Source organism: Capsella rubella, unplaced genomic scaffold (genome assembly GCF_000375325.1).
Source record: "Capsella rubella cultivar Monte Gargano unplaced genomic scaffold, Caprub1_0 scaffold_5, whole genome shotgun sequence".
Classification (NCBI taxonomy): Eukaryota; Viridiplantae; Streptophyta; class Magnoliopsida; order Brassicales; family Brassicaceae; genus Capsella; species Capsella rubella.
Window position 1 is genome coordinate 867,337 of NW_006238919.1, and position 20,079 is coordinate 887,415.

Here is a 20,079-nt window from a genome sequence, read left to right on the forward strand (position 1 = left end):
CAAATAAAATTTTATTAGAAAAATTAATATTAAAAATAAAATGTGAGATTTCTATGGAAGGTAATTACATTTTCGTTTTATTTTGAAAACATGTCAAACAAGAATCTCTAATATCTCATATTTTGCACTTTATATTTATGTAATATATGTTTTTAGTTTTAAAGAAAAATTAGATGGGTCGAAGTGAAGCAAAACAAGTAATTCGCAAATATTACGAAAAATATTCGAATATCCGAAGTTCCGAATACTCGAAAATTTACGAATCGAAGCAAATAGCAAAATCAACTATTCGGTTAAGGTGAAGTAAATCACAAATCACAAATTTTCCCAATATTCGCTTCGTGCCCAGGGCTAATAAGTGACAAGTATATTATTTTGCTTCAATTAAAATGACACTCTTTAAAAAAAAAAAATGACACCATAAGTGATAAGTCGAAAACCTAAATATAAAATAATGGACCTAAAACGAAACGCTATAGCCCACTTACGTTATAAAATCTAAGCCCAGTATAAAGTAGGGCTTGAGTGTTGTTGTTTCGAAGAGAGAGATGCGTGCTCTTTACCATTTTCTAGTTTAACGCTCCCAAATCTTCCAATTTCAACAACCAGTCTCACTTCGTCTTCCTCCTCGGTGATCTCGAGGGTTTAATCACGCAGAGAAGAACACAACGGTGAAGAAAGAATCACGCTTCTTTGTAGGTAATACCCTTACGGCCTCATTTTTTCGCTCCGGCTATATAGATTCTTGTTAATTTGGTTTCGTTTGTGATTCTCTGAATTTTATTTAATCGGTTTCGTAATTTAGTTTCTGGATGATTCTTGTAGGTTGATTAGGTTTTGTATAGTATCTCTCAAATGTTTACTAAACTCATTACAATGGCAATTTTGTTTTTGTTTTTTAATTTCAGAGAATTTAACGCTTGCAAATGTCGAAGAAGCAAGGATCTGCGATGTCTCTTGAAGCTTTTGTGTCAACAATGGCTCCACTTATAGATATGGAGAAAGAAGCTGAGATTTCGATGTCTTTAACTACTGGTGCTTCGAGAAACATTGAGACTGCTCAGAAGAAAGGCACAACGATTCTCAATTTGAAATGTGTTGATGTTCAAACAGGTCTCATGGGTAAATCTCTTATTGAGTTCCAATCAAACAAAGGAGATGTGCTTCCTGCTCACAAGTTTGGTAACCATGATGTTGTTGTGTTGAAACTGAACAAATCTGATCTTGGCTCTTCTCCTCTTGCGCAAGGAGTGGTTTATCGGTTAAAGGATTCTTCGATTACTGTTGTCTTTGAGGAGGTTCCTGAAGAAGGGTTGAACACTTCTCTTCGATTGGAGAAACTTGCGAATGAGGTGACGTATCGCAGAATGAAAGATACTTTGATTCAGCTTAGCAAAGGTGTGTTAAGAGGACCTGCTTCTGATTTAGTGCCTGTCTTGTTTGGTGAGAGACAACCAACAGTGTCTAAGAAGGATGTTAAGTCCTTTACGCCTTTTAACAAGAACCTTGATCAATCGCAGAAAGATGCGATTACAAAGGCTTTATCTTCAAAGGATGTGTTTTTACTGCATGGTCCTCCTGGTACTGGTAAGACAACGACAGTGGTGGAAATAATCTTACAAGAAGTCAAACGTGGTTCAAAGATTCTTGCTTGTGCAGCTTCGAATATTGCAGTCGATAACATTGTTGAGAGACTTGTTCCTCATAAAGTTAAGCTGGTGAGGGTGGGACATCCTGCACGGCTTTTACCTCAAGTGCTGGATAGTGCTCTAGATGCTCTGGTTTTAAAGGGAGATAACAGCGGTCTTGCGAATGACATCAGAAAGGAAATGAAGGCACTTAACGGGAAGTTGTTGAAAGCGAAAGATAAAAACACAAGGAGAGAAATCCAGAAAGAGCTTCGAACTCTGGGTAAGGAAGAGCGTAAAAGACAGCAATTAGCTGTATCTGATGTGATCAAGAATGCTGATGTCATTCTCACAACTTTGACTGGTGCATTAACAAGAAAGCTTGACAATAAAACTTTTGACTTGGTGATCATCGATGAAGGAGCACAGGCTCTTGAGGTAGCCTGCTGGATAGCTCTGCTAAAGGGTTCAAGGTGTATACTTGCAGGAGACCATCTCCAACTCCCGCCGACAATTCAAAGCGCTGAAGCTGAAAGGAAAGGATTAGGGATAACACTCTTTGAACGGCTGGCAGATCTTTATGGAGATGAGATCAAGTCCATGCTTACTGTCCAGTATCGTATGCATGAGCTAATCATGAATTGGTCATCGGAAGAGCTTTATGATAATAAGATTACTGCGCATTCAAGTGTTGCCTCACACATGCTTTTTGACCTGGAGAATGTAGCAAAATCTTCTTCAACAGAGGCGACTCTACTAATAGTGGATACAGCTGGGTGTGACATGGAAGAGAAGAAAGATGAGGAAGAGAGCACCTATAATGAAGGTGAAGCAGAGGTTGCAATGGCACATGCCAAGAGACTAATAGAGAGTGGAGTTCATCCTTCGGATATTGGAATTATTACGCCTTACGCTGCTCAAGTTATGGTGCTTAGGATTCTTAGGGCCAAAGAGGAGAAGCTAAAGGACATGGAGATTTCAACGGTGGATGGTTTCCAAGGTCGAGAGAAAGAAGCTATCATCATTTCCATGGTTCGATCAAACTCGAAGAAAGAGGTTGGATTTTTAAAGGACCAAAGGCGAATGAATGTGGCCGTTACTCGTTCTAGAAGACAGTGTTGTGTCATCTGCGACACAGAGACAGTGAGCAGTGATGCGTTTCTCAAACGCATGATAGAATACTTTGAGGAGCATGGCGAGTATCTCAGTGCCTCTGAGTACACAAACTAGTAATTGATAGATATGTATTTTGGTTTGTTTAGCTAGCAAAGCAAAATCATCATCTTGAAAACAAAGTTATAATTTAACTCCAGATTTGAATATCATACCAATTCTTGGTACAAAGATGACGCAACCTTCTGTTTAATTGCATCTCTCACTTTACAAAAACCGAAACAGGACTTAAAAAAAAGAAAGAAAAGGAAAACTAAGAGGTGAGAACTAATCATATCCTGCTCTAGTGGTTAGTGATCTATATCATTTTCAGTTTTCACTGAATACATTCTTGAGGATTGGCGTAGAAATAATCTTCTTCCTTTGGTCTATCAGAGATAACTTTCCTATGTGTTGGTTCACCCATCCTTTGTCCTTGGTGAGCTTCCTTGACAGCTACTGCAAACTGATCCCAAGGGAGCGTTTTGTTGTTATACAAGTCCAAAAGCTCCACAAGTCTCTTCCGGTCTAGAAGGATTGTTCTCTTAAACCCGAGATATCTGCCAAAAGAATGTTCGTTTCATTAATCGTGCTGAGAATTAGCTTGAATTGGATATTAGATTATAGAATTACCTTCGATGACCTTCAACAACTTTGGCCATATTCCCATAGTAGGTAGGAATAAAAGTGTCGCTAGCTACCGATACTATGAAATCTAAAGCTGCCATTTGAGACGAATGGTTCTGAAACTGTTGCAATTCTGTTGGATCTAATAACATTTCCTTCTTTACCTGAAAATCAACATGTCACCATCATCACCAAAATTTGATCATTTCGATAGTGTATAATATTGAGAGTGCTAGAACTTACAATTCGTGGAAATGATTCCTTTAGACGAGCTAATCTCTTTGCACCACCATAAATCTCACCAGCTGCAATGTATATTTGTGTATCCTTTCGAAACCCCAATGCTTTAAGGACCAAAACCACCTCCTCGGGTGTCAATGGACACAGCCCTTGCACTCTCCTTTCTTCTGAGACTATCTCTTTCTCTCTCCACCATGGATATGCATACCTACAGCACAAAAGAGAACCAGAAATCAAGATTTTATAAAAAGATATGCAGACCGAGGGCATCAAGCTAATGATAGTCTTACCTCATCTTTTTGAGTTCTTCAGCTTCTTCCTCGGTGCAGCCATGAGTGCAACCAGAGAAAGCCAACATATCCATCTCATATCTAAGATGCAAAGCCACAAAAGACCCTCTTCGTTGAAGAATCCGAACTAACTTTGATCCCAAAGCCTCAATTCGGGGAGTGAATTTCAGTCCTTGAAAATTAACTTGGCATCTCAGCATTTGAAGATCAAGAGAAAGACCATTGTTCGCCAATCGCGTATCACTCCTAACAAAATGTATAACTTTACGTTTACTGAATCGCGGCAGTACCTGAAACAAAAAATCAGAACAATCAAGACGCAGATCATAAGCATTTCAGATTCCTCTTATGGTAAAATAAAACATCCAAGGAACTTGCAAACAAACCTGTTCCAAGTAATATTTGTCGTTGGACCAGCTCACAGGCTGCATTTCGAATATTTTATGTCCATACTTCTTGCTATAACGTTTTGGAAGTCTCCTTATGATCCTAACTTCATCTCTTAATGAATCAATGAAATGCTTTATATCAAAAATGTCTTCAAAGTCACTGCAAAAAAAGAGAATACTTTTAGCTCAAAACTGTTTAGCATTACAACATTGACAATATGAGACTTCTTGAAATCGCAAAACAAACATGTACCTTGGATCAGCCCAGAAAGATTTTTTATCAAGCTCAGGAACAACAAGAGTCAAATTCAATAGCCTAGCAACAGTCACCATATCACAAATCTGACAAGAAACAAAACAAGCATCAAGATTTTGAAAACCCTAAGAGAGCAATGAGAGAGAGAGAGTTACACGAACCGCTGCACGCATCTGATTCAAACCACCATTACAGGACACTAGTAAAATTCCATTACTTGTATAATTCCCTATAAAAGAAAAATTCAAACTGTACTTAATCTCTCAAGCAGCAAAACAAACCCAAATCACACAAATGGATTGAAGAACACGAACTTGGAAGAGGTAATCGAACTGGCTCAACAGGGAGAGAGAACCTAGAAATCTGATTGGTTAAACCAGTGAAGATTTGGGAATGCCAAAAGAGCTGAATCAAGCAAGTCCAGACCAAAATGCAAGAACACACTCTAAAAAACCAAACTTGAAACCGAGCTTTGGGAATTGCTGGACACGGAGGCTTATTATAGTCACTCCGCGTCAGAGTACTCTCCGATCTAATTTCCATCTTCTTACTCTGTCTCCGACGACGACACTCATCGCCGTTTCATTATCGGAGAAGACCTAAAATTTCTGAGAGATCCCAAAAGGGTCACCAGGAGGGAAACGGTGGGAAAAGGGATGCGGACAAAAAATACAGATACGACCGTACAAAAGTTTTGTTTTTTTATGTTTGTGTTTCTTTTCCCGTGAGAAAATTGAAAATTTTCTCACGAGAAAAACACCAACTTTTGGGAAGAAGATGGTTCAAATTATTGAGGGTATTTTTTAAAAATCAAGAATTTGTTTATGAGAAAAGAAAATTTGAAGATCCGAACAGATTGATCTCGTCTTAATCTTCCACTACTATCTCTGGGCTCATTATCATATCTGCACCTTTTAAAATTTTGAATAATGTAATATTAATCAATCGAGTGTGAACTAAACACAACAGCTTGGTGAGTTTCAGATTATTAGTACATAATTAGTTAATTACATTCTATTAATTTTATAAGTTACCATTTATTTCATAGAAAAGCTAATCATTTCATTATTTTCAGGAATAATCGTCATCTGACATATGGAAAATGTTCACTTAATTTAAATACTAAAGTTGTATCAGCTAAATTAATTAGTATTAAACCCAATATCTGCGGTTAAGTAAAAGTTCATTACAAAATTAAGCCCATTATAAGTTAGTCCATACCAAAAGCCCATTAAATGCCCATGAAACAACATCCTTTGTTCACGTGTCTTAACCAATAAAACAATCACACGTAGGCAAAGAACATCCTTTGACTCTCTTTGTCTCTCCCTCTGCACTTACCCGAAACGGCAAAACAAAACATTGACTACTACCAAGATTTTTTCCTCTCTCTCTTCTCTCTCTGGTGCCGCCATGGATCTTCGTCGAAGCTCGGTTTTGCTTTTGATCATCGCGTTATTATCTCCCATGGCACTATCGATGCGTTACGAGATAAAGTCTGCGCACACGAAGTGCATCGGAGAGGATATTCACGAAAAGTCCATGTCCGTTGGCAAATACTTCATCGTAAACCCTAACGAAGGTCATCCTCTTCCTGCTTCCCACAAGATCGACGTCAAGGTCTATATAGATTTCACCTCAATCTCAATCGCATATATATTTACATCGAAGTTTTTTATTTTTTTATATTGTGATTAATATATATTGTAGGTGTTGCCACCAAAAGGGACGAAGTTGCACCAAGCCGATAATGTAGAGGCTGGTCAGTTCTCGTTTACTGCTTATGAGAGTGGGAGTTACATAACGTGCATCACAGCCGTTCATCATACGCCTGAGACGACGTTAACCATTGATTTTGATTGGAAGAGTGGTCTTCACTCTAAGGAATGGACCAATGTGGCTAAGCATAGTCAAGTTCTAGTAAGTGGTCTTTATAGTATTGGTTTCAAATATTATTTTGGTGTGTGATTAGGTTGATGAACTTTGAACATGTATGCCATTTTTTATGTTCAAGATCCAATTAGTTTTACATATGGTTTTGGGCTTGTCTGGTTTTGAATGTGAAAATGAAAGGAGATTGGTGTAGAGAGCTTGTAGTTAAGGTTTAAGTATTGTTTTGCTGTACCTAGTTGGTGTTTGATCATTGATGCTGTTAATGTAGATGATGGAGAATGAGGTTAAGACCTTACTGGACACGGTTAATTCCATCCATGAGGAGATGTATTATCTTCGTGAAAGGTAAATTAAACAATGAAGAAACATGTTTTTTTTTTACCATTGTTTTTTGTTGGGTCTGAAGAAAGAGATGGTTTAGCTTAATACTTGTTATTGTGTTTTGGTTTGGTGGTACCAGGGAAGAAGAAATGCAAGAACTAAATAGATCCACAAACTCGAAGATGGCGTGGTTGAGTTTCGTGTCGTTTGGGGTTTGTTTATCGGTGGCTGGTCTACAATTTTGGCACTTGAAAACTTTCTTTGAGAAGAAGAAACTCATCTAAGTAGTAGACATACACACACACACACATACCCATTTGCTCATGTGTCTGATGATTGTTCTGTGGTAAGACTAAAAGACCATTTAGAGAGCTATAAATAGGCCTTTGAGTAATTGTGTGTATTTCATTTTAATTAGCTTGATGTATTTGTACGATATATTTCATTTCTAAGGATTGTTGTTTGGGTCTGTGACGACATATGATACATGTTTAGCAGCTTCATATTCATCGAAAGAATTTACGAACTTATTATATGCATTTGCTAAGCCCAATGTCAGAGTCACCTTTTAACAATTCAAATGGTCTGGTGGGTTGTATCAAATTACGCACTTTAGTACTTACATTACATGGAGGTTTTGTGCAGTTTTTTTTGAAAAAAATATATTTTATTTTGTAAGCAAAAAAATATATATATATATATTTTTATTATTTCATTTGGAGTCCGGTGTTTTATAGATGGATCTTGGAAGGATTCTGATTTGTATGCAGGACTAGGCTGGTTTTGCCAGTCTGCTCTGGAATCGACATCAACAATGGGAGCCTCTAACCGATATCGAAGCCTCTCTCTCCTACATGCTGAAGTTGAGGCCCTGGTGTGGGCTATGCGCTGTATGATTAGACATAACTTCCGTGACGTGATGTTCTTAACCGACTGCTCTGATTTGGTGAAGATGGTGTCTTCACCACAAGATTGGCCGGCTTTCGCTGTCTATTTGGATGACATAATCACAGACAGAGACATAATCACAGACAGAGAAGAATTCTCTAACTTTTCCTTATCTCTCATTCCTAGATCTCTAAATGTAAAAGCGGACTATTTGGCACGCCAAGTGCGTTCCATGCCGCATCTTGTTAAGTTTGTAAACCATTGCCTTTCGACTTGGCTCGTTTGAGTCAATCTTAGGCCCTCTGATGACAAAAAAATATATATATATTTTTATTATTTTTGTTGACAAATACAAAAAGTTTGGTATGTCAAAAAAAAATTACTAAAAATAAAATCTGTAATTCGTATAATTTGTTATTTGTACGACTGTGTATATAGCCAATTGTTTATGTTTCTTTTTTTCTTTTGCGTTCACCTGAAATTTTATTTTCTTATGTAGACTATAGTACTCTACTCCGTCCTCGTATCTATAAATTTACATTTTATTTTAAATAACTTTTGCATATTTGTTTTGGTTTATGATAAAACCTTAAAAAATTTAAACTACAGTTTTATAATATGTTTACTATAGGTAATTCGAATATCAATCATTTCTTTCCGCACATATAAAAACCCTAACACGGCTCTGAAAGCCTTCATTACTTTTTTTTTGTTATCTTCATCAACCTTTTGTAAAAGCCTTCACAATCATTTTTTTTTTTTGGTTATTAGACCCAAAAAAAGATGCTCATAAATTCCTTTTTTAAAAGACAACGCGTTAACCATAATCTCATCTGACATAGTAAGAACTAATTAATCACTTTTTATTGAATTTTGATTTTTCCTAACCAGCGAAATATCTTTTCGTGAAGGGATTTTGAAGAAAAACAATCTTCAACTAAACACATATTAAACCCTCAAAAATAGTAAAAATCCAGAGTTTCATCAAATCCAATTTCACCAAATGAAATGTGACTTTTGGCAAAAACAATGAATTTTCTTTTCCTATAATTGGTAAACACTGAATAAGGAAAGAAACATGAAGTTGAAAAACTTGATTGACAGTAGGGGTTGTACCTTGTTTCCAGTTCAAAAGCAAAGGCTGCTTCGTGTTAAAAAAATAAAAAAAAAAGAGAGGTAATAATAGAAAAACTACTTTAAAGGTTAATTAAAGATAAACACGTTACTAGTGTTTGAAGAATCCTTAAAAACATCGTTCTATACGGCCATTTTTATTCAAGGATATAATGATTCGATGAAACGAGATATGATTTTAAACATTCATACGTGTATAAAACGAGATATGATTTTAAATTTTTGAGCCGATCTCAATTTTCTTTGGCTAACAAAAAGTTCAAAAAAAATGGAAAAAGGTTCTGAGACTTATTAGATTTCTTTGAACGGTGATCATTCCTAATTTTAAATGTACAGTTTAATCTTCTGGACTACCAAATCATTCCTACAGGCTACAGCTTTATATGCCATAAAAAACATTAATGTAGTTTGAGGTTGTTCTTTTTTATAATTTTCATGTCATCCCTTTAGTTTCTTTTAATTAATAAATAATTGTAAACACAAAAATAAAATGTCCTAGCGACTTTGCCTTCAATTTCAAAATAATTTTGGATTTCGATTATTATTATTATTTGGGAGAAACTTTAAGAAAATTGGGAGAAAATGATAAGACTTTGATTTCTTCATATAATTCTATCAAAAATATAATAAAAAGAGGTTAACATATCAGTGATGAAAATTTTGATTTCTTCTAAAATTAAAATTTCCAAATGAAATAATCATCCAAACGAAAGAATTTTTTTTTTTTTTTTGGTTAACGAAACATTTGAAAAACAAATCATTGGCATCATAAAACCGTATGATATATATGTTCAAGATTAAGATACATTCAAAACAAAATCCTTACGTCCGTAAAACAAAAAGCGTAATAAGATCAAGAAATCTGGTGGATCTTTTCAAGCCAGGTTTTGAAAGAAAAAAAATTACGCACTTACGAAACCCTACCAAAAAAGCTACATAGTACTTTAGTTGTTTTTTGTTTTCTCCTGCTTTATAATAATCAACAAACTCCGCACACACAGGAACAAAAAAGAACGTCTAAAAAAAGAACTCGAATCGGTCACTAACTTCTTCTAATAAATGTAAATTATTATGGAATAAATGTAAAAGTAACTGAATATAATTGCATAGTTAGATTCTATATGGCTTTACTTTAACAAAAACTAAATAATTATATTTTCCTTTAAAAGAAAATAAATTAAAAGACCGTCTCAAATATATATCGAAACATCATGAAACCTAACGTACGATTTTGAAGTAATATCCTAAAAATTTTAGTTTTGTGGTTTTTTTTTTTTGGTAAACATGTGATTTTTTTTTTGTGTGTGTGTGTGTGTGTGTGGTTATGATCTGTTCGTCGACAAAGTTATTTTATTACTTCTCTATGACTTTGAAACAACTACAAATGACTTTTGTTGACGAGAATGTCACGTGGCATGGTAACATATATCAAAAATATATATATGTAGAAAGAAAAAAAAACTATAGTAACACGTATCAGTTATTTTAGAACTATATACCTTAAATCTAAAAACATGTGATGATATATTTTCTTGTAGTGTGAATGGATAAATGTTTTATCAAAAAAAAAAGAATCAAATCTACAAACGGATTTATCGATGTGTCCAAAATTCCCTAGTGGTGCTATCGAATAATCACTTTTAAAAAGAATTAAAAGTAGGGAAACATTATGAATGACTGTCGGGAAAATTACATCAAAAAGGCAGAAACAAAGTGTGTTGGCAACGTCATACGAAGCCGTCATCTACAAAAATAAAGTGTCTAGTAGTGACATCACGATTCAATAATTTTGGGTATCATTGAAGCAATTCTTATTAAGTTATTTTGTGTCCTAAATAGAGACAATGTTTTGTGACATACAATTTCTCTACGAGTGACAACTCCAGTCATATGTACGATGAATGGTTCTGAATTTTGAGAAACCTAATAGCCTTAATTCTGGACAAATACTATTGATAAAGAACTGAAAAATATTAAAAAATTGTAAAAATAGTTTTATAATATAAAACAGCATATTATACATGTGAAATAATCTTTCAAACTTTTTATTTAGTCAACAATTATTATTTATTTTAAATGGTTAAAAGTCTAAAATAGTTCAAAGTCTACAAGAATAATGTCATGGGATAGGCTTATCACTCTTTTTGTACAGTCAATTCACTCGTTAGTTTGACATAGTCAAATTTTTCGACTACATACAGTATATTTTTTGTTTTGTTTTTGGCTATATTGTGAAGAGATTTTGTGAGCACGGAGATATAAAGAAAGAGGTAAATGTACTGGCTCTCTTGCCAAAGAAGCAAAAACACAAGATTTTTCATTCTCCCATGTAAATTAATCAATACGGTTTTGGATTGGCTCTCTTACGTGGTAAACCTCTTCACACCGTATCATAATACATGATGTTGTATTACAAGAAGAGAACAAGAAAGTGAAAAAGAATTACTAATACACATAAACTTAATTGAAAATAAATATACAATAAGAAGCATAAGCAAAGTCACGGTTACTATATCATCTTTTCCCAATTCCTAAACTTAGTTCATGATGATCAACATATTCAACAACAACAAAAAAAGAGTAAAAAGGAGGCAAAAATGATGTTATTAGCAAAAAAATAAAGGAAAGCTAATATTAATCTGACCAAGCTAATAATACATAATACATTAAAAGGGAAAAAATATATGTAGGGAATGGATGGAAATAATCTTAAGACCCCAATGTCGGAAGTTGGACTGTGTTTAACTTGAAAATTACAAAGAAAAATAGTCTTCTCAGTTCATTCGACTCTGATAGTTTTTAATGCTAAGAAGGTACAAACAAGATCCATCTTCATTTTTCTAAATACAAATTGTAAAAATAAACTTGTATGAATGCATATGTAGGGATAGTGATAGTCTGGAATTGGTCTAAGACCAGTCCGCAACTTTTTGGCCTATTTTAACATCTCTATACAAATCTGATCATTTTTATTTTTTTGTAGGCTAAATGAAGATGTGTGGGTTACAACTCTTATCGAAAATCATTAGTGCCATATTTGTTTATAATATACAGTACAGTTAGGTCGGTGATGGAACAAGAAAATGAAGTTATTTTGTTCTACAGCAAGAATAATCTACCAATGCATGTATGCTCTAATAACAATTTCTAAGTAGTCTACACTACAGCCCAATTTTTTTTTAAAAAGAATTTGAATCTGCTGTAGAGCACATAATTCCTACAGTTTTGTTCAATGAGCTTTAGAAGCTAGCTAACAATATATATAGGAATGAGAAAAATAAATACGTTTCTATCTTTCTTTTTACTTTATTTTTCACCTTTTTATGTTCTTTTTGTTTCTTTTAATTGTTTTCTTGATTTAATGTTGAAAAGCTAAGCAAAAGGAAGAAGATACGAGCAAAGGAATCATTCGTAAAGGGTTATACGTATGTTATTTCTTCTTTCGGTACCTTCACACATACAATTACACACGTGTAGATGCTATTCATTGTTTTTACCAAATTTTATGTTTCTATTTTTGTCCACGTATATATATACGTACTTTCTTTTTGTCAAATACATGCATGAACAATCAAATATTAATCTATATACACAATTGTTAGTGTTGCCAATGATGGTTTTGTTTTAGAAATTTCACTACCAAAATTGTAGAGCTACGAAATGAATCTACAACCAAAAATCTCACCGTTACAAGTTTACAACCTTATACAGTAGCACCCCTTAACCAATCGAGCCAATAAATAAATAAAAATATACTTGAAAAATACACATATCTAGGAAAAAAGTATATATCCAAAATATATATTATGGAACATATATTGATAAATAGATGGTAATAAGAATACAAAATTATTTAGGAAGAATTGTAGTTAGAATCTCATGAGAATGATGTACTGATATATATAAAGATAAGAATAAACTTAATTTCTAAATTAAAATAAAGACTAATGTAAATAATATATCTAGAGATGAAAATACATTTCCTAAGCCATAGCTTCTAAATCTTCATGATTTTTCATATTTTTGGATAATTAATTATCTTGACCGTCTAGAGATATCTCTTATTAATCTCTCCATCTCTCAATAAATACTATGTCACTTTTTGGTTTTGCTCCTCTCAAATTCGCGATCGTATTGGCAATGGCAATCCCCAAGCTTTCTCTTTTTCTTTTCTAAAATGTTTTTCTTCTTCCTTTCCAATTGCTTCTGTAACTTTCTGAATCTCCTTAACAATTTTCTTAACAAAATCGGCTTCAGAGCTGTCAAAAACATAAAACAAAAATAAAAAACCAGAAGAAGAAGAAGAAAGTTATATACATTACCATCAAAGATCCATCATATATAACCATAGCTTTAACTCGATCGAGGGTATAAAAAAGAAGGAGAAGAACTTGAAGAAGCTAAGGTGTATGTACCTTTTTTCTCCCAATGACAAACCCATTTTGTCAGAGATACAGTCGAGAGCTTCTTTCCGTTTCTTGATCTGATCGCCAGTAGAACACTTAGCGAGAGTCCAGAATCTGTCACCAAACTCACCTGTCTGTTTTTTTACGTCTTCTGGCTCTACGTTGTAAAAGATTGGAATTACTATGAGCTTTCCTTGATCCGCAAGTTTCTTCATCGTCACCAACTCATCCATACACCACGGAGACTCCGCATACCTAACACGATAATGCACGATGAATTTTTTTGAATCTTATGGTTTATAGAGCGTGAAAAAACCTATGAACCTCGTGGAGAAGATGGCCAGTGCGATCCTCGACTCTTGAATCCTCACAAAGAGATTTTTGAGGTCTTTGCCTCTCAGCTCGTGTTTGTCTACGAAGAAGTTTACCTCATTCCTTTCAAATGCATCAATCAGGTGGCTCACGAAGCTTGAACGCAGTTCCTCTCCCCTATAATTCAAAAACACTTGATTGGGAGAGAAGACTGACATCGTTAATTAGGGTTCTAAGGTTATTCAGTACCACGTGTCTTCCTTCTAACATGCTTTTATAAACCATATATAAAATATTTTAAGTGGGGTTGCTAACTTTTTTTTTTTTTTTTTGCCAATTCTGTTTTTTTTCACACTGGACATGTTCAAACTGTTTTCACACAACTGTAACTCGCATCTTTTGTTCCTTGTTCAGACAGATAAGAGAATAGCTGAACAGTATTGTTTCTTTCTTGGACAAAAGTTTTGTTTCTATCAGTTTATTGGCTATCCTAGGTTTAAAGTAGATTAGTTGGCGCGCGGCAAGATTTGTATACTTTAAGTGTTTTATATTGTTCTCTTCTTCTCTTTTCTTTTTTTCTTTCTTTCAAAGAAGTTGTTGTCTTCTTACACTTAATTAAGAATTATCTACCAAAAGGTCCAGCAAATCACAAGTTTTATTCTCTTTCCCAACAAAAAAAAACTTATGTTAATGGTAACACAAATACATATATTCTTTTACAGTTGTGTGATAAAACACGGTAACACAAAACTGTTTTCACACAACTGTAAAAATGTTGTTGAATTATGTCTGATTTACAATTTTTAGTTGTCTTTTCTGAAAAATTGTGATATCAAAACTTAACTCAAAAACATGAAAATTAGATGTGGTAAACTGAATTATTATTCTTTTTATTGCTGTTTAACGCAGGCTACGTTTTTAGAAAATATTATTTTTATGAGACTAAGAGAGGATATGTACACAACACGTTAGGTTGGTTTCCTGTCTCATTAGGGATGATAATTAGCCTAATAAAAATTTGGTAGCCAAGGGATCATGCGGCATCTTGTATTTGAGTGTTTACTGTTGATATCACACACTTATGTGTCATATAATTACTTATTTTGAACCGGACTACAAACTTTGGTATCAAAATCCTTACCAAAAATGTTATAATTATCTTCAATTTTCTTGAAACACAATCTCCATTTTATTATGTCCAATACAAGAGCTTTTGGGAGTAATTATAGACTATAGTGCTTCAACATATGAAAACAAAATCTATGAGCTCAATGAAATGACATAAGTGCGTTGCTTAATTAATTAATACCATGGAAGGAGTTGCTTGAGATTCATTATCCAGAATGAACATTAACTAATTCACAACTTTTTGGTTTTGCTCTTTTTAAAGACGGGAAATTAATATGGGCAAATGCAATTTCTTTTCCTCAAAATTTTTGACACAACAATCTTCTTCACCTTGACTTAAAGAGAAAGTGTTGAGCAAAGTAGAACAAGAGTCATGAGTGTGAGTGGAAAGCACCTTTTGGCTCTCAATGACAAACCCATCTTGTCAGCGATACATTCGAGAGCTTCTTTCCATTTCTTGATCTGATCTCCAGTAGAATACTTCGCGATAATCCAGAAGTTGTCACCAAACTCACCTGTCTGATTTCTGACTTCTCTTGCCTTCACCATATAGAAGATTGGAATGACTTGGAGTTTTTCTTTATCTGCAAGTTTCTTTATTTTCACTAACTCATCCATACACCAGCTCGACTCCGCATACATATACTTAAGACGAGTGTGATTACGATTCTTGAATCTCCTGGTTACTCTGATATTTCATAGTCAAGAGAGTGAAAGAATACAACAAACCTTGTAGAGAAGATGGCCAACGCGATCCTCGATTCTTCAATCCTTACAAAGAGATTTTATGGTCGTTGCCTCTTTGCTCGTAGTTGTCAACGAAGAAGTTGATCTTGGTTCTTTCAAAGGCATCAATGAGGTGGCTTACGAAGCTATAGCGCAATTGCTCTCCCCGGTAATTCAAGAACACTTTATGGGCTTGACTTAAAGAGATAATTGTCATCGTTACCAGTTATGTATGAAAATTTGAATTGGAGAAAGTGTTGCAGTGCTAGTAAAAGGGAAATGAGAAGTTTTATGAAAGGAGTAAAGGACTTTAAACTTTTCGTTTGTGTGTGAGGTGTAGGTTATGTCAAGGACTATAAATACGTCGGTAGATTCGTGTTCAACATATGCATTTTTATATATAAGAGGGAAGAGGGAGACGATACTTTATCGTGTCATGCACATTGCCATCAGGAGGTTCGCTAATGTCAGGCACATGAAGTCATGAACCCCGGTGGATTTATTATTAATATACCGTTAATTATATGAAATAAATGATGATTATGGACTTTCGTTCCTCACACGTGCGATTATGACTTCTCATACGCCCGAAGAGCAGTTTACAAAAAAAAAAAGAAAAACACTTGAAGGGCTTGATTTCTTACGGCTGTAAATTTTTTTGTTATTTATATTTAGAGCTGGACAATTTTTGACTCTGACTTGTTGTAGTATTTTGGTTGTAAAAATTAACTTTTTGGAATGCTGAAAAATATGTGTTTTAGGAAAAATGGTTTGGTACCGCCAAAGAATTAATTAAAAAAAAAATTATATGTGAATAAAAAAAAATATAGATTTATAAAATTTGATTTGGACCAAAATATGGTTCTGGAAATTTTATAAAACAGCAACGAATCAAAACCTAAGTTTTGACCTTTGTCTCTTTCTTTACAATTATTTTATTGAAGTCAAGACTTAATTATAAGGGCATCATTATGGGCATATCTCCAAGGATCTTATGTGAATAAAGAAAGCCCAAAATATTAAAATAGTGAAATGTTAAAAAGCATTCGGTGTTATCTCAAGATGTTTTTGAATGAGTTTAACAATCGGTTCATAAGCATACGTGGCAAAGAGTTATTGGTTGGTAACTGTTGAGTAAAAAAAAAAAGTTATTTGTCTTATTCTCTTTCACGTTCGAGAAATAAACTCTCTCTTTCTCTCTTCTCTCTGCGATTATCCTGATCTCTCTTCTCATCATCTTCTTCGTCGATTCCGTATGTAGCCGGCGTTATCATCATGTTCTTCGTCGAATCGAGTCTTGGCCGGAGTTATCATCATCTTTTCGGTGAACAGAGATCGTTGAGTTAGCTTGGGCGAGAAAAAGTGAAGAGTTTTGGAGCGAAAATTGGGAGTAAATTGTGAAGGATTCTCCAATCGATTATTTGAAGGTACGATTATAACCAAAACTAGGGTAACTTGATCTGATAACCCTAGGAATTCTTGTTAAATTATGGGTTAGTTAGATCGAAATTAGGATTATATGATTTGGGGGTAATTAGGAGTTTTTGATATGTGTTAAATTAGGGTAATTTGATCAGTCTGAGCAAAGATGTTATGTGTTTTGATGTTTATATTTGTTATTTTCACTAACGTCGATTTCAATGTCGGTAAGTCTGATCGTAGCGTCTTGAAAGTCTCCGGTAAGCGTAAAAAGGTTGGCTTTCTCTTTGCTTCTTGTTTGAAGCTGCAGTTCGAAATTGTCTCTTCACTTTCTTTGATTGAGTGTAGATGGCTTTACCTAGTGTTTTTCCACATGCTCTTATTGTGCAGAATGCGTTGCGCTCTGAATCAAATACCGCATTGTGCAAAGTTTCCACTGCAAAAGATTCATACATTGTGAGGTGCAAAGCTTTCTCTGGTTTCACTTTCCCTTGTCGTAACTTCTCAAATCCGAGAAAGATTAAGTTGTTTTTGTTCTGCGTTTTTGTTCACTAGGTGCTGCGTTAAAGGCTCTCTCTTGGAGGTGAACGAGAGATTAATAAACCAACCAGAGCTTCTTAATTCATCGGTAAGATATAAGAGAATAAAGTCTTGTCTAAAAAATTCCCAAATTGACGAACCAATGAAAATCTCAAGTTTTTGCTACGAGTCTCTTCTATTGTTACTGACTTACTGTATCTTCTATAACAATTTCGAGCTCTTATGTTATACTTCTGATGTCAAGAATTTTGCTTATGGAATCTATCAGTCGAATAACTCAAATAACTAGATCATCGTTTCTTTGCTTTTTATACAAGAGGAGGAATGTAGGATAAAGCTGATGGTGTTTCTGTATCTTTGATTACCTTCTTGCTTATAAAAACTTGTATTTTTCTGTCCAGTCCCACAAGCCGTCTTCTGCGCCAGACAAGTGTAGGGAGTGTTTGCCCCTTGTCCTAATCATGAGGAACATGTTGAAGTATGCTTTGACATACAGAGAGACAAGCTGTAAAGCACAGAGCAAATGGGGTTTGGTATTCCGATATCTTCTGAGAGGAAAAGTCTGGTTTTGTGTGGTGGAAGCAAGGTGTTCTCGTAGGAGCTTCCGTGGGAGATTATAATGGCGGACTATATCATCAAAGGATTGAAAAAAGAGAGAAGAGAAAGAAGAGTAAACAAAATGGATTGACAAGGAAGCCAAACACACACACACACACAAGAAATGAATATTCTTCGTATGTTTCTTCTTGGTGGAATAAGAAAAGACAATTACTAGTAGTGTTTTGTAATTAGTGAGATATTTGATTTAGATTGATTCACTTGTAATGCAGCTATATATTGATTGATGATGCAATTACATAGAGGACACGGTTTTGTGCTTCTTACCAAATTTTTGATTTAGGACATGAAATGAAATTCAATCTAGTTTTGATTTTATATAATTTCTTATCTTCATACATTATATTTAAAATAAATAATACTTAAAACCAACTAATTATTTTCATTTTTTTAATTATTAAATTAATTACAAATATTATTAATATGTTTTACATTATTTTATTATTAGAAATTTAAGAACCTACAAGTTCAACCAATAATTACATATTTTTTTGTGATTCTTAACATACACTATTACATTATTAATATACTAAAAAAACACTAAGCTACATCTTAAGGGCAAGATTATTGGTAGTATTTAAGGGGTATCTTACGAGAAGATATCCTTCACAAAGTATTTTGTGCAACATAGTTTGTGAAAGGTATCTTCTCCTAAGATACCCCTTAAATACTACCAATAATGTTGGTCTTAAGGGTTATGCCCATAATGATGCTCTAAGTAGTGTCGTTAATCATATTTTATTATTAAATTTAATACTAGAATTGGAGAGAGAAAATCCTGGCAAAAAAGAAAAAAAAATGAAAATGAAAATTATACTTATTGACCAATACCATAGTGACATGTAAGGTGTCTCAAAGACATCGATCTTTATTATTTGTCACATGTCATTATTTTGTTCTTTTTTTTATTCATATTTATTTAAAAATATCCTTAATTGTTTACCAATGGACATGGCCTTACACTCAAAGATGCACAACAATTTTTTTTTAAAAGACTTTATTCATGCTTCTATTAACAGCCGAACAATGTCATGTACACATATTAAGAACTATACAAATTTTAGAAACTTTTTCGAAATACCATGTTTTCAAATTGTATTTTTTTTTCTCAAATATTATTAGTTTCATATTCTAAAATAATTATAAAAAAAAAAAATTCCCAAAAATATCACAAAAAAGAAAATGATTTTCAAAAATTTTAAACTTTTTTTGGTTTAGTTAGGTAAATTATTTTAAATTTATGGTATAGTTTGTAGTAGTAAAGTTAATGTTTAGGATTTAGTTTTTAAAGTTGAAACTTTGTTTTTTTATTTTATTCTAGTATTATACATTTTCTTCTTATATATACGTTTCCTAAAAAAATTACAAAGGATTTATACCCAAAATGCAACGACTCTATTTTCTTCTAAGTGCAGCAGGCCAAAATCGGATCCATTGTATTTATTTTAATTGGACAGAACCGGTCTGTATGCATTCGGCCAGTTACTATTTTTATTTTTTGTATGTGGATCGCGGTGGTGATTAGAAAGTTTACAAAATCTTCCAAATTAATAAAATTAAGAGGTCGATTGGTAACGACTGTTACTTGTAACTGTAAAGACTTTAACTTTAAAATTTTGGATGCAGAGAATTTGGCTGTATATGCTTTGGCTGTAAAAATTTTTATGTTATTTAAAAGACGTAGAAAGACATAGAAATTAAATCATAAAAATATAATCCATTTATTATTTAGAAATTGCTAATAAGACATAACGATTATTTAAATTTGATATATCCACTTATTATTTAGTTTTAATTTAGTAGTTAATGAGGTACCAAAATATATGAAATCTTGAATTTATAACGATCAAACTATTACGATGTAATTAAACTTTTATTTTTTATTTTTGGATAGTTTGTAGATTTGAAATTGCATTATGGTTAGGAAAAATAATAATCGAATTAAATATTTTTCTACTTGTCGATTGGTTATGTTAAGTGCTAGTTATTAGGGTGATTGAATTAATTCTGTATTTCTGAATGATTTCAAAAAAAAAATTGGATTATTGATTTTTAAAAGGAAAAACGGAAATATCTCATATATAATCAATATATTTTATATTATTTTATTTT

The 20,079-nt window shown here is 33.5% G+C and overlaps 6 protein-coding genes across 8 annotated transcripts; 3 read left to right on the top strand and 3 right to left on the bottom strand.

Moving 5' to 3' along the window:
• Positions 1–583: 583 nt before the first annotated feature.
• On the top strand, positions 584–2,953 carry LOC17886929 (DNA-binding protein SMUBP-2). Of its 2 annotated transcripts, none has more exons than XM_023782613.1 (2): positions 584–699; positions 909–2,953. In XM_023782613.1, exon 2 carries the CDS (start codon positions 927–929, stop codon positions 2,856–2,858), a length of 1,932 nt encoding a protein of 643 aa, XP_023638381.1. In that variant the 5' UTR covers positions 584–699; positions 909–926; the 3' UTR covers positions 2,859–2,953. The 2 variants fall into 2 exon arrangements, with proteins under 2 accessions (XP_023638381.1, XP_023638382.1); XM_023782614.1 differs by having other exon boundaries at positions 597–695.
• LOC17885441 (O-fucosyltransferase 18) lies at positions 2,913–5,368 on the bottom strand. The gene is given in 9 exon segments (XM_006290976.2): positions 2,913–3,340; positions 3,414–3,571; positions 3,651–3,855; positions 3,938–4,227; positions 4,324–4,486; positions 4,580–4,668; positions 4,744–4,811; positions 4,897–5,116; positions 5,119–5,368. Coding segments are annotated over 9 exon segments (1,455 nt in total). The 5' UTR covers positions 5,158–5,368; the 3' UTR covers positions 2,913–3,117.
• Positions 5,369–5,939: 571 nt separating this feature from the next.
• Positions 5,940–7,324, top strand: LOC17887097 (transmembrane emp24 domain-containing protein p24delta8). The gene is made up of 4 exons (XM_006292486.2): positions 5,940–6,202; positions 6,293–6,502; positions 6,744–6,820; positions 6,936–7,324. Exons 1-4 carry the CDS (start codon positions 5,996–5,998, stop codon positions 7,078–7,080), a joined length of 639 nt encoding a protein of 212 aa, XP_006292548.1. The 5' UTR covers positions 5,940–5,995; the 3' UTR covers positions 7,081–7,324.
• Positions 7,325–12,935: 5,611 nt separating this feature from the next.
• On the bottom strand, positions 12,936–13,754 carry LOC17886276 (protein PHLOEM PROTEIN 2-LIKE A5). The gene is made up of 3 exons (XM_006292693.1): positions 13,549–13,754; positions 13,234–13,479; positions 12,936–13,077 (listed from the first exon to the last, which is right to left on the bottom strand). The coding sequence occupies exons 1-3, from the start codon at positions 13,752–13,754 to the stop codon at positions 12,936–12,938; spliced, it is 594 nt and encodes a 197-aa protein (XP_006292755.1).
• A 1,246-nt stretch (positions 13,755–15,000) lies between these two features.
• LOC17885866 (protein PHLOEM PROTEIN 2-LIKE A5) lies at positions 15,001–15,607 on the bottom strand. Its single transcript, XM_006290391.2, is given in 3 exon segments — positions 15,001–15,309; positions 15,390–15,451; positions 15,454–15,607. Coding segments are annotated over 3 exon segments (525 nt in total).
• A 929-nt stretch (positions 15,608–16,536) lies between these two features.
• On the top strand, positions 16,537–18,202 carry LOC17886036. 2 transcript variants are annotated; one of them, XR_002833977.1, is made up of 4 exons: positions 16,537–16,817; positions 17,200–17,270; positions 17,365–17,437; positions 17,751–18,202. XR_002833977.1 is itself a non-coding variant. In XM_006291925.2 (4 exons), the coding sequence occupies exons 1-4, from the start codon at positions 16,979–16,981 to the stop codon at positions 17,967–17,969; spliced, it is 468 nt and encodes a 155-aa protein (XP_006291987.1). In that variant the 5' UTR covers positions 16,828–16,978; the 3' UTR covers positions 17,970–18,202. The 2 variants fall into 2 exon arrangements, 1 of the variants encoding a protein (XP_006291987.1); XM_006291925.2 differs by lacking the exon at positions 16,537–16,817 and adding an exon at positions 16,828–17,083.
• The last annotated feature ends 1,877 nt before the right edge of the window (positions 18,203–20,079 follow it).